Source organism: Sinocyclocheilus grahami, unplaced genomic scaffold (genome assembly GCF_001515645.1).
Source record: "Sinocyclocheilus grahami isolate Dianchi unplaced genomic scaffold, SAMN03320097.WGS_v1.1 scaffold78.1, whole genome shotgun sequence".
In the NCBI taxonomy this organism is placed as follows: domain Eukaryota; kingdom Metazoa; phylum Chordata; class Actinopteri; order Cypriniformes; family Cyprinidae; genus Sinocyclocheilus; species Sinocyclocheilus grahami.
Window position 1 is genome coordinate 1,256,704 of NW_015505257.1, and position 14,696 is coordinate 1,271,399.

At 34.7% G+C, this 14,696-nt stretch overlaps 1 protein-coding gene and 1 long non-coding RNA gene across 3 annotated transcripts in view; both read right to left on the minus strand.

Annotated features, from left to right (window-relative positions):
* LOC107586219 (uncharacterized) overlaps positions 1 to 1,173 on the minus strand; it is a 4,776-nt gene extending 3,603 nt beyond the window's left edge. The window contains exons 1-2 of the long non-coding RNA XR_001609327.1: positions 884 to 1,173; positions 87 to 165 (exon numbers count right to left, since the gene is read on the minus strand). This is a non-coding gene — a long non-coding RNA (uncharacterized lncRNA). The remainder of the gene's footprint in view (positions 1 to 86; positions 166 to 883) is intronic.
* Positions 1,174 to 3,430: 2,257 nt separating this feature from the next.
* On the minus strand, positions 3,431 to 5,633 carry LOC107586220 (cornifelin homolog B-like). 2 transcript variants are annotated; one of them, XM_016273481.1, is made up of 4 exons: positions 5,620 to 5,633; positions 4,154 to 4,262; positions 3,854 to 4,041; positions 3,431 to 3,776 (listed from the first exon to the last, which is right to left on the minus strand). In XM_016273481.1, exons 2-4 carry the CDS (start codon positions 4,245 to 4,247, stop codon positions 3,516 to 3,518), a joined length of 543 nt encoding a protein of 180 aa, XP_016128967.1. In that variant the 5' UTR covers positions 4,248 to 4,262; positions 5,620 to 5,633; the 3' UTR covers positions 3,431 to 3,515. The 2 variants fall into 2 exon arrangements, with proteins under 2 accessions (XP_016128967.1, XP_016128966.1); XM_016273480.1 differs by lacking the exon at positions 5,620 to 5,633 and adding an exon at positions 4,354 to 4,391.
* Positions 5,634 to 14,696: the final 9,063 nt, after the last annotated feature.

The window sequence follows — 14,696 nt, forward strand, 5'->3', positions numbered from 1 at the left end:
TTTAATATTGTAAATAAAGTGTAGCACATGACTGAGTCAAAAACTGCTCTACTGCTGTATAAAAGATTAAAAATGAAATGCCTTACCTTCAGTGTACTGAGGCCGAAACAGTATGGTGTTCGCCAGACTGCTGTTCAGAGAAGACAGCTGCCACAAGCACTTGTCCTAAACATGACAAATAATTCTTCAGTTAAAGGCAAGCTCCACTATTGTTGTGAATTGTAGATTACAGACACATTCATTCCTTGATATTTGCATACTTTACAAGAAAGAAAGAAAACTTCTATACATATCTACTTGAGGCCTCAGTCATAAAACCAGTTGAAAAGCAGCATTTCCTCTGTATTACAGTAGTAGGTGTTTCAACACAGCAAAGCAATAATTACTGCAAGACAAAGAGCTCGTTCAGTTTAAACCTGAAATGTGTGATCACGTGATGACTATGATTGTGATGTATTAAAAATATTGACAATAACATGGTTAACTTAAAAATACCTTAAGTGACCAAAGCCTCTAACACTAAATGATAGTGTTAACACTGCAAAAGATTACAGTAAACAATGAATTATCAGTGGCACATAAAGATTGACTTTAAAACCTACTGTGAGCTCATCTTGAGGACTTTTGGCATGTTGATGAATTGTATCTCTGAATTTTCATTTTTTTTAACAAGCTACAAATTTTTCAGTTTGAAAAGTTAAAAGTCTTAAATTCGCCAAAACACGCCAGAAGTTCTGTATTTCTACAGTCTTTTTTCTAACAGCAGAATAGCAAAGATCTATGGTATCTGTTGTTAGCTAACACCGCTGACCAGGTCAGTCAGTTAAAATTAGCAGCACACAGAAAGATACATTGATTGACACAAATATTTTTTGAACCTTACCTTATTATTATTGTATAGAAGTAATCTGTCTTTGTCCAGTGGTAAAAATGCAAGCAGTCTCAGCAAATTCGGCGCACAAATTAAAAAAAACCGTTGCTTGTTGCGCATGCTCTCAAACCGTCCGTACTTCTTCTTCTGTTGTTTTGTTGCACATTAGCAACACATTAGCGCACTGCTGCCTCCCACTGGTGTATTAATGTCACCGGTTTTGTTGTGGCTACATGAATATTTTAAGTAAGAGTTACTCATTGCAGCAAGTAAGTTGTTTTATTCGCCTTAAAATTAGCTGTTACTTAACTAAGTAAAGATAACTAATTATATCCAAGTAAGGTAAACTATTGGATTTTACAGTGGATGTATTGTATCACCTTTTACCATATTCTTCAGAATGAAATGTTTGTTCAAATTACCCTGTTTGGCAAGTTGTGTGTGTGTGTGCGCAAGTTTTTGTGACATATGAGGACACAAAATTTGTATAATGACATGGGTATGACATAGGTATTACAAGGAGAAGGTGATTTATGAGGACATTACCCCATGTCCCCATTTTTCAAAACACTTATAAATCATACAGAGTGAGTTTTTTTGAGAAAGTAAAAATGCACAAAGTTTCCTGTAAGGGGTAGGTTTAGGTGTAGGGTTGGTGTAGGGCAATAGCACATACAGTTTGTACAGTATAAAAACCATTACGCCTATGGAATGTCCCCACAATTCACAAAAACAGTGTGTGTGTGTGTGTGTGTGTGTGTGTGTGTGTATACGTGTACGTGCACGTGTGCATGTGCGTGTGTGTGTGTTAATTCATTCTCTGAAGCAAACACAGTATCTGCTGTAAGAAATGTCAAATTCAATCCAAAAATCTCTGTTAGCAACATGTTTCCACTAGCTGACCAAATTATTTTACTTTCAGTTAAAAACCAATTATATACATTATCTCTGATGTAGCTGCCAGTAATGCCTAAACCGGTTCCTCTGGGTTTGAGGACAGTGAATGAATGTAGAACAAAGATCATAAACACATCAAAACTGACAATTGCAAAGAACTGGCGAGGTTTCAGTTTCATTTATCTTAAAATCTTAGTAAACCACTTATTATCGTCCCAATTATTCTGAGTTGTGATCAGAGTTTAATCACTAAACATTTCATTCAAAAATCATGTCATTAAAGACTTTTTTTTAATTCAAAAGAATATGGGATTCAAACACAATTATAAAGAGAACTTGTATTTTAATCTTACAAAACAAAACAAACAAAAAAGAGAAAACTATTTATTCATAAATATTCCATTTTGTGTAGCCTGCAGCTCTGTGTACATTCTGAAAACAAAATAAGACTATATCTTTCATATTCATCACACAGACAGATGATTTACTCTGCTGCGACTAATATATCATTATCAGTGTACACAAATGTAATAAATATAGCATTTAGCATCCAAGTATTAGACAAACATTTCAAAAGACGAAACATTAAAAATTGTAAAAACAATTATTTTCAACCCATTTTGACAAGTCACCTCATCACATTTTAAAGAGACACAGGGTGTAACTATACATTTGTTTTAATTGCTGGAAGAAAAAAAAGAAAATATAAGAAATGGCTTACTTACTCTTTCTAGCACTCCTTTTTCTGTCACAAGAAAGCAAAAGTGAGCGTATTTATACATGTGAGATTTCAAAGAAAACAATATAATTAATTAGCCACACACTCACACACACGCACAAAAAGAAAAATGCAGCTAAACCTGAAGGCATGTCTAAAGAAGTGAGTAGGTCTGAGTAGAGAAAAGGTCTGTCTGATTCAACATGAATAGGTGTGATGGAATCTCTCCACTTCTTTCTCATTGAATTCTACAAAAGAGACAGAAAATTGCACTGTTCCACATGTACCCTCATATACTTCAATGACAAATTATATTAAATGATAGTGCCCAAAACATAACAGTATAAGAACAATAAATCATTTTAATTAACATTTAATGACCATTGTATGTCAACTGTAATGTAGAGTTTAGCTTCTATTTGGCAAAATAATTTTACTGTAAAATAATTCTTAGCCCAAAGTTTTCCTGTCCACCATGATATGCAAAATATCTGTGCCATAATGTTATTAACTGTTGAATTGCAAACACAAACAAATTTAAATTGTAAAGTAATTTGTCTATATACTACATACAACCACTTCAATTACAATTAAATGCTTTTTTATTTTTTACAAATCTCATCCTATTTCCATTTTTGAAGCACACTGCACACTGTAAACGTGAAAGCCACATAGAACTGTATTTGTCCATTTATGCCTGTACACAGTTCATCAGTTTTCTTCAAAGTTGTGCTCACGTCTGCTATGTAAGACTCAAAGTTATTAACAGACAAAGTCGAGAATCATCACTGTTGAAGAAAACAAGACTTCTAGAACAATTTACTCCGTTTTTATTAAATCATTAAAAAATAATCATTTGAATAAGTCTGATTCCATAAATCAAACAAGAAAAAAATAAAAGCTATAAGGTAAACAATATAAACATATTTTCCAAATGAACCCAATTCATTCCATTCACACAAAATCATTTATATTGATTAAACAGGTTAGCTATATGGATCACTTGTGTGGCAGACCTGCAGTGAACTTCTACATAGCAAAAGGCGGGACACCAGTCATAATTGGGCCCATCTGGACTGCAGGACCAGCTCCTACCGGTGCGGCGCCGATCACTCTCGGCTGCTGCATAGCGACAAATTGTGGGTTGACTGCCATTGGAACTGGTTGAATCATGGGATTTCTTTGCAATATTCTGACAACTTTTTTGCGTGCTTTGATTTCTCTACTCATCTGACACCAAGAACACCAGATACAACAGCAAGTCATCATGATGTCCTCACAGATACTGCCCTGTTGCAACACATACAAACAAATGATTGTTCTGCGGCCCTCTTTCTTATATTGGTAGAGGGACAGGAAAAACTCACCCCAATATGATACTTGTAGCGAACTGCCACCCTCATTGCCAGACCCACAGGCGGAACACATAGTCCAATTCCAAATGCGGCCATGAGAGCTGGGCCGAATATGTCCAACAGAGGGAGACAAGTGCTCTCTCCAAAATTTCCTGTGGTGGCGCAGGTAAAGCAAGGAAAGCACCAGTACGCAAAGCAGCCTGAGGACCAAAAATGCACATAATGTGATATAATTTGCATCTAATTCTAATGAACAGTAAAAAAAAAAAATGGATCTGTGATATTTATTATAAGGCCTTCAAGCATACTTACAAGAATTCAAGTCCTCACAACAGTCACATATTCCTGAATTCCAAGCTTCCATCCTATCCTTGCCGAGAGGCTGCTGCACAACTACAGTCGCCATAATGACTTTATCTTACTGGTATGGAAAGATGACAAGAATGTTAAGGTTTCCCTGATCCTAGTGATATATGTTATTTTAAACTACTCTCTGATTAAAATACTCAAACCTAAGTAAATGGTCACTGAAAACCGGCACTGTAAACTGAACTTCTGCACTGATGATCACACTTAAGAAAAAGAAAAACAAGATATCGTATTACAAGCCATTTTTGGTGAAGACCCAACTAAAATGATTGAGTTTACTTAAGAAAGCTAAAGGAATTTAAAGAATGTTGTTACATTTTGTATAATCGAATGAATTATGGACAGTCTATTGAATTAGGTTTAGTAATGCAAGGAATTCTAGTTGTATACAAATTCAAAAGCATGCATGCATGCATTGCAGTCACCTTTTGCAACATTGCATAGAATGAAACTGTACTAAACAGTTCTAACAACCCTGTTTGGCAAGTTCAGAGTTGGACAACATTTGGGGAAATACTGTTGATGTATGTTTTATGAAGGTTGAATGTAATTCAACTTTGGAAACTAAAGTCAACTTAGATCCAGAAATCTTTGTTAGCAACGTGTTTAAAACAGTTTCCACTAGCTGACCCAAATATTTTATGCACACTTTAAGTTTTTCATAGTTCAAAAATAACTATAAAAAATAAGACCTTTCCTCTGATGTATAACTACAAAGTTTTTTTAAGGCTTGTGAGGACAGTGAATGTATATGAATGTACAACAAAGATAACAACCACAAAATAAATAAATGTAATCTATTTATCTATTGTCAAATTTCCAAATTAATGAATATCGTTCTATCAGATATTTGTTGTATAGTGATCAGAATAATGTTTAATTATTAGATTTTTTTAATTCAAAAGAATATAAAATCTAGCATTGTAGAATGCTACAGAATTACAAAGAAAATGTAATTGTATACACACTCTGTGTACATTCCTAAAATAAAACAAATTCTTTCATATCCATTGTACTTACAGATGATTTACAGATGAGTCTGTTGTGTCTAATATATGGTTTTCACATTTCACCCATAATTCATGTTCAGGGTGCATACAATCATATCAATAGTGTGAAATGATTTTGTGTTCAGGTTTGCAAAGTAATTTACAAAAAGAACATTAACTAATTAATAGTGTACACAAATATAATAAATAGGCAATTTAGCATCCGAGTAGTAGACAAACATTTCAAAAGAGGAAACGTTAACATTCTAAAAAAAAAAAAAAAAAAAAAAAAAAAAAAAAAAAAACATACAAAAAGGTCTTTTTCCAACCCTTGTCAAAAAAAAAAAAAACAGAATGTAAATTATACATTTGGTTTAACTGCTGAAAAAAGAGTGAAACAATAAGAAATGGCTTACTTACTCGTTCTAGTGCAGCTGATCCTTTTTCTGTCAAAAGAAAGTAAAAAGTGAACGTATTTATATATGCAAGATTTCTTTACTGGGAAAAAAAAAACTGAAGCATAGAAAATATGCTGCTAAACCTGAAAACATGTCCAGTAAAGTGAGTAAAGGGAAAATGGGGGTTGTGTTGTCTGATTCAGTGTGAATGGATGTGATTGAAATCTCTCCTCCCCTCGCTCTTTGCATTCTTACAAGAGAAACAGAAAATCAACAGTTCATAACACAGAGGTAAATGAAGGAGAATGTGGAACTATGACAAATAATATTAAAAGATAGGGCCCCATGTGTATAGAATTAATCAAAGATCAATATATAATGTTTAATTAACATTTAAAAAACATTGTATATAAATTGGAGGCAGTTTGTCAGCTGACCTATGGATTTGATACCAAATGACAAGTAAAGCCTTTTACTGTAATATCAACACAAGGAGCACAAAAATGTAATCAAATGAATTATATATATATATATATATATATATATATATATATATATATATATATATATATATATATATGTATATATATATAGAAATGGTACTAAAATTATTAAGGAAAAGTGAATGAGTTGGAGCATCATAAACAACAGATAAACTGCTGTTTCTCTGCTAAATGATGCTAACAAAGACAAGAATCTTAAAGTGAAGACATCCAAAAATTAAAATTTTACTCACCCTCAGGCCATCCAACATGTAGTATCGGCTTTGACCCACTGTTGACTTCTGACAACATTGTTGATGTTGCAGAATTTGTCCATTATGATCATATTCAATTCAGCTATAAAGCACTTCATTAGTCTTTATTCAGCTTAATCCAATTCAAGTTTTCTTCTCATCTGATAGTGTCAGTGCCATCAAATCGATAATATGAATAATATTAATAATAATAATAATATCTAGGTGACAGTGGCACCTAGGGAACCCAAACCCCATCAGGTGACAGAAATGGAGGAAAGAAAACCTTGGGAGAAACCAGGCTAAGTCAGGCGACCAGTTCTCCTCAGGCCTAATTGAATGAACATGGTGTGCGTCACAAAAGACTGCATCACAGGTCAGATTGTTGGATTTATTTTATTTAATAAAAAACTCGGCATCAATCTCTTTCTGCTTGAAGACTGGGATAGGTTACGTCACACCAGAAGAGTTGTAGGCTATCCAGCAGATTTAAACATGAAGGTAGAGCTGCCATTAAGGCAGTAGTAGATGAAGTGGCCTATTAATGACGTTCAAGACCCATCTTCATTGGCGATATAGGGCAGCTGTTTTCTATACAATAAAAGTGAAGGAGAATGAATGCTGATAAGTTGAGAATGCTGATAAAAATGTGAAATAAGCACAGTAAAAGTACATGATATTTATGTATTCTGACTTTGAATATATTAAGTAAGAGATTAAAAGTAAAGAGATTAAAATTTTGGGTATTTCCCTTTCATTTCCAATGGCAGTCATTTGTGACCCTGAACAACTCAAGTGCGACTATTTTTTACGACCATTTAGCTTTTTAGAATCAGGTCCACGGATTTAATTCATTATTTAATTATTTAATTAATTAATTTTATTTTATTTTTATCCGAGTTTCGGATGGTGTAGCGATTTTTAAAAAATAATTTTTTTCGGTCTAAAATGACCGAACAATACCAGAGGGTTAGTTTAATTTTGGCAATTACAAAAATGCACTAATTTGTTTACCTGTCTCTCATAGTGAATTTCAAAGTAAGATTTATGTTTCAACTATTCTCTTTTTAAGAAAACATTTGGTTACTTCTTATGAAACGATACTAGATTCCATCGACAAGCAATTTGACAGTTTACACTGGCACGGTCACAAAAACACAGTCAGTAGAGTGCACGCCCTATTCGTCCAGGATGATTAATATACATAAGCAGTGGCACTTCTGTCCAATGATATGTCAGTGTGGGCGGAGCTACCCGGGCCTGTTGTTTAAATGAAGGCGTCTTTACAGTCGTGGGATCAAGGTTTGGTTGGTTAGGCTCTGCGTTTAACACCCACTGATGATTTAATTAAAAATATATGGGGCAAAAATGTCATTATGGCCTATAATAGACGTTTCACCAGTACTCTTTAGCTTAATTGCGACTTTATATGTCACAACTGCGACAATGTTTCTAATTTCGACTTTAAAAAAAAATGTTTGGTGTAACTTTTTATTCTGGCCTGTAATTGCAACTTTATAGCTTAAGAATTATCTCCAAATCTGACTTTATTTCTTATTTTTAATTTATCTATGAGGCTACTTTTTTTTCTTTTTTTTCACTAGGCTTTCAAACTGATTACAAAAAAAACTCACACAGCTGTAGGGAAGAGGTTAAGAGTTTTTTTGTGCTGGATACCTTGATGCTATTTTTGTGCAAGTATGTTGTTTTGCAGGTATGCTGTCAACTTGACAGATGTGTTGTTTTTGTGTTTGCTTGTTTTTAATCTGTAAAAAATGCCAAGCAGGGGGACACAAAACACACATGCATTGTAGCTGCTATATATGACAATGCCAACACCCAAAAATAATATCAATATTGAAAGGTCATGTTCATCACTCCTAATATGTCTATAATGTTCTGCGTTATTTATCATAAACATTTAAAATAAAAGTTATGTCCTATACTACTAATAAGAATGTAAAGAAGTAATTTAGTGCATCAACAAAATCACATGAAAACGTAGACTACAGGAATTTTACAAACATATCGTTATGCAAGTAACAGACACAAACCACATTTCCAGAGATATGAACAGGAAAGTGTCAAAGAAAATTATCAATAATTTATTGCTTAACAAGTGAAAGATATGAAAGATTTTCAGTCTTAAAAAGGCAATCACAAAAAAAGCAAACATGCGAAGCAATACACATTTCTTACGATTCTTTTTGCACTTTACGTATTGCTTAAATTAAATTAAATCCTGGTGACAAAAAGTGTTTTTCCCCCAAGCCATTGTATGCATTTCTGTATTGCTTTAATAAGCTTTATAAGACAAAAACAGAAACGTTTTAAAAGTTGTTACCAATGATATTGAGTACATTCAAGTCACAAATATACAACACTATCACATCTATCCAACTATGTCAAACACTAATTTTAGTTGATCACAATTTTCATGATATTGATGAGAAACAGACATTAAAGATACACAACAAAACGGACATTGCATTAAGCAGAAAAAGAAAACTTAAATATCCTTACGTTTCATCACAAATTACATCAGGAATGGACAGAAAATCATCATCATTATTATAATAATAAGCATCTTACAGTATGCAATACAAAAGTGATTCAGTTAGTGAGATATATTAATAAACATATCTGCCTTTCAGTGTGTCAGGATTCTTATCATTTACAGTATGTTACGTAGCTGCTTCAAAACACATTACAAATTCCTGGCACCAATAAGAGTGATTTGTAGATTTCGTGCCTTCATCTCTGTTGAGCATAAGGCTTCTTTCAAAACCATTAAAAAAATCTTAATTATTCCGAAGTTTTGACTGGCAGCATATAAATAACATTTAAATTAAAATGATGATATATGTAAAATATTATATTGTTAACAAAAATACTTATATTTTGTATTATTCATGTTTTTAAAGATGTTTTCCTCATATAAGAGATTACATCTTAAAATCTGAAGTGTTTACAGCTTTATGTAGCATTCAGATCTCACAAGTGTCCCAGTAAAATCTATGAGTCATAATACAAAAGGTTAAATAATAATCTTAGAAATACAGATAAGAATAATGAAAAGATCTTCTAATCCTGCATATATGTGTAGAAAATCTAAACTCACCTCTGTGTTGACTGTTCCAACGTAATGCAAAGTATCTGTTGTTTCTAAATATGTGATCACAATCTAGCCTTTATACTTAGTGCAAGACCATGTTAAATGAAAAAAAAAAGAATAAGATCATCACATTGGCTCTCAAGGAAACCTCCTTAACTTGTTAGACCCGTTCACAGCAGCATCTTTCAAGCATTACACTAAAAAAGAAACACACACACACACACACACACACACACACACACACACACACAAAACAGGGTGGAGGACAAGACTGCATTGCTCCATTGCAGATGAAGAATCCAGACATGCTTAATGTATAAAAATATATACAATAGGTCTTCATGAAACTTGTGACATGAATGCCCACACTCTCAGAAAAAAGGTACAAAAGCTGTCACTGGGGTGGTACCATTTTAAAAGCATATTAGTATCTCATTGTTAGTACCTTATTATTAGTACCTGCATATTAGTACCTAAAGTATACTTATTAGTACTTAAAAGGTATATATTAGTAATACATATTAGCCCAAGTGACAGCTTTTGTACCTTTCTGAGAGTGAACAAAGCAATTATTCAAAACCGCACAATAAAAACAGCCTCATAGAACAATATATCCAATATATGTCAAAAATCTATCCAGAATGTTTAAAAAAAATGTCAAATGGTTATAATGTTAAATTGAAAGGCCGTCATTGGGAGAAAATAGTCAAGCTACATCTCTAACAGAACAAAATCAAAAGACTTCCTCACTGAGATTCATATTCAGTTTATGTCAGATAAAAGCTGCGTTCGATTTTTTTTTTTTTTTTTTTGACAGGCTTCTAAACGTTCTCTGCTGAGGTAAAGAAATTCTGTTAGCAGCAGCATCCATTAAAAATTTCCCACAAGTGCCTCTCACTCATTAAAAATGCAATATATTAAGGACGGACCCGGTAACATGCTGAAACTCATATCTTGACATCATGCATAAAAATTTAAATGATGAAGAGAGTCATTGAGAAACTTTTGACAGAGGCTTTTGTTTCAAGTGTTTTAACAGTTTCCATAGACTCATAAGGAAATATCTGAAGCATTTTGCAAGTTACATAAGTTCACATGGACATTAGCCAAGGTAGGTCAACAAATAATTTCCATCTTTCATTCCTGCTTATTTTCTTCCTTATTGTTTGGTTTCTATCCTCTTCCTATTGTATTTTTCTTTCTGACTCATCATGTGACGCAGCATCTTTAGTTGTTTCACATTATGTATTTACTGAAAGCATGATTTAAAGATGCACAGGATGCGCGGTGTCCCCTTCAGTAATCTCAGAGACAGATTGCGATTGAAGATGAGCAGAGCTACAACTTTCTCTACGGATTTATTAGTTTGGTTCCAGGATTAAAGTCAGTAAATTGTAAGCTGGAGTACAGGGCAGTATACAATAGTCATGACAGAAGGGGTGTAGGATTGGGATATCCCTGAGTCACGGAATCCTCTTCCTGTCTCTGTTGAAATGTTTTACAGAGACAACATCCCTAGTCTGAAAGTCCTATTGACTATTACAATTTGGAACCAGTCATGAAGGATCCTTATGTGTTTTTCCTCATACAATTCCAACATTAACACAAAACAATAAGCAGGTCTTTCAAACTATAGTTCCAAATAGGATCAAATGTCCCCATAGTACTTAGGTACAATGTGAATGTATTGTGAATATACTGTGTGTGTGTGTATAGCATGTATAGTACAGTATGTACTTTGCATGTACTTATTAGAATAATTACAGAAAATTACGCATTCAAGCAATTAACCAAATCCTAACCATAAAGTAAGTACTTGTTATTAATTAATATTACTCAGTGTTTGCATATTTGTGTTAAATACACTGACAAGGACATCTTGAAATGTAACCATATATAAATATATACACACTAGATAGATATATAGATAGATACCAACATATTATAATCATAATATATAACTACCCAACCTTATCTTTAACGTCTAACAGTAATTCAAGGAGCGTGAGTGACTGACTAATGTGATAGTCAGAAAGAGAAGGTTTACGCCATCCGGTCCACTGCATCCTTTGACTGGAAGACACACAGAGCCCGAAGACGGTCATTACCGAGGGATGCTGCTCAAGAGCTGAATAACGAAGTGGAATGAAACACGAGCTCACTGCAGAGACAACGACAAACTGCTAACACTGAGCAAACTGACACACCGGCCAATATATACAGTGAAAATAACTGTTATATCCTTGCTACGTCCGTTTCGTCGTCTGCTACAGTTCTGAATGCTGTACTGTTGTGGTGGAAGGGAGAAGGGGGAGAAGGAGCACACGGGCGCGGAGGAGGCGTTGATGAGCAGCGGGGAAGCGGACACCGTCACCGCTGGAAACCGGGAAGAAACTCCAGCTGCAGGGATGTTTGACACAACGGATATGCCCGAGCTCCTACCTCCATCGGGGCAGCTTCAACCGAGTCCTCGTGACTCGGTGTGTCAGATGCAGCGTTTGCGGGTTGAGTTCAACAGTGACTGCTTGAGCCCCGAATCCCCTCAACGGAGGTTAGGCCAGAGGGCCCCCAAACTCGGACAGATTGGACGGTCAAAGAGAGGTCAGTAAAGTTTTTCTGATTTTGTATTGTAAATAACCGATTTAAAAACCACATGTTTGTAGAAATATCAGCGGTGGTTTTTAGACAACATTTAAGGGACCCCATGGGCTAATTTTCTTCTGGCATTTCTGACAAAGCTTCTTGTTTTGATTTTTTATATATATTAACATAAACTACAAGTAGGTTTAAATAACAAAAAACCGTGGACAGATTGGACAGTCAAAAAGAGACCAGTTTAATTTATTTTGATAATTTATAATATTTTTAATAAGCATTTAAAGGGTAACTGGGTTCATAACAGGGTTGACAGTTTTATTGCTTGTTTATTTAGCCTTGTGCTCAAGGTTATGATATTGCAAGGTGTTAATTGAAAAGACAGTTTAATGCTGATGTTTCTACAGCTATTTATTATACAAAATCATAACAGGGTTGGCAGTTTCACATTTCTCTGAAGGCCATGTAACTGAGATGTTTATTAAGCAGAGAATTCTTGCTATTTCTACAAATACCCAGTTCCCAAAAATTATTTGGATGAAGTCATAGATATAGATTCAAGAATATCCCCAACTAACCAACTTCAAAAGATAAGATAAAAAGGAGACAGTTTGTAATAATTGTTATAATAACTTATGGAATTACATATTTAATACAATATTTATATATTAAATAAGATTACATCTTGTTCATTAATGTAATTCTATAGTGCTTTACTTACACTGTGCACAGTGTATCTGAACACTAAAGCATGACCCGAATTTTCATCTCTGTTAAAAGTAAGATGTGAATTTTATTTTATAGTGGTCATAGAGGATGAAGATCTTGACGACATCATGAATAACAACAACAACAACAGACCACTACCTGTCCCTCTCAGTAATGAGCCATCCTGAGGCTCTCTAGATTTGTAATATTCTGGACCAGCTATTCATGAAATGTGCCCTTCTGCCACGGGACAGTCGGGATACTTTCAGCAGGAGAAAAGTCAAACCCCTCTCCCAGTATCAGATTCACACAAGATCTGCATGCGTTTCAGCTGTAGTTTACTAGTCGTATGGCAGCAGCTGTCAGCCTACAACAGGCCACACAGGTGATTTGTTGTGTAGTAGCTTTAGACCAGAGTTGTGTGTGAGGGAGAAATGTGCATATGTAGGCTGATTAACATTTTTCTGACCAAAGGCAAAGACCAGCCACTGTAGATCACTCTTTCCAGGCTTGTGCTGTTCTAAAGATGTTGTCTTTCAATATATTTATTAAAACTTTTGGCAAGAAGAACAGCACAATGCTCTTGTGTTTTACTTTGTCTCTCGAACTCTGGAAATGTATGCTGCTTCCTAAAGCCATGATTGTAACCTATTGTCCATGACAATATTCAATATTCAAATGTCAACTAAAAAGATATTTCCACTGGTATTTCTGACTTTTTTTATTGACAGAAACTAGAAATATATATAGGTTAAACCGATGATTAATTTCATGATTGCTGTGGGTTCAGAACTAAACTTCTTTGATAACTTTTTTTTTTTTTGTATAATCTTAAGTCATCTTGCTCCCCGTGGCTGAGAATTACTTTCCTAAAGGCTTTGCATCTCTTGCTGGTTAACATGCTTTTATGCCTTATGAAACAATGAACATTGCATTAGTTATAGATGTGAAAAGCTATGCACTTGCTTGATTATTGCCATGATACGTTATTTTTGATGAAGTATGTAACAAGCTTATATGATTAGTTGGCTGAATTATTCTGTGGCACGTATTAAGAATTTATATTATTTTATGTGTTGCTTGCATTTGTATTTGAGCACTTGAAAAAGAGACCTGCAAAAAAAAATAAGTGTGCACAGTTTGACATAATAAACGACAAATGTAAAGCTTATCTCCATTGAATTGGCGCTGTTGTGGGTCAAAGTGTCAAACTGTTACATCTTTGTCCACTAGATAGCTACAAAACCTAAGAAATTAATATTTCCACTTTTACAGTTTTTCTCGATTGCTAAAACACTATAACCAGGCTTTTGAACTAAAATTTCAAAACCATAACGCCATTTTTCAAAAAGCACACCCATTTTGCTTGACTATAAACTCTATTCCCCTGCTTTAACACATGAGTCAGATTTGGTGAACTGTTACTGCAAAACTCTACACACAAATCCCTACATTTCTCAGTGCTTACACCATGTGGTCATTTAGAAAGCACTAGCATTCAATACTGTTCACTCAAGTCAGCACAGCTTCAGCTCAATTAATAAACAATTACCCAGGTGGAAACACTAAGAGTCAAAATTGAACACACATCAATCAGATCCTTCAATAAATAGATAAAAGGGCCCGAATCAGTTCACTGAGCTTTGGAACAATGGATCCACAGAGAAATGAAGGAATAGGTCGAAGAGGAGGAGGAAGAAGAGGAAGAGGAAGAGGAAGAGGAAGAGGAGGAAGAGGAAGAGGAAGAGGAGGAGGAGGGAGAGGGAGAGGGAGAGGAAGAGGACGAGGAGAAGAAGGAGGAAGAGGACGTGGTGAAGGAGGAGGGAGAGGAAGAGGACATGGTGAAGGAGGAGGGGGAGGAGGAGGACGTGGTGGAGGAGGAGGGAGAGGAAGAGGACGTGGTGAAGGAGGAGGAAGATGACGTGGTGAAGGAGGAGGGAGAGGA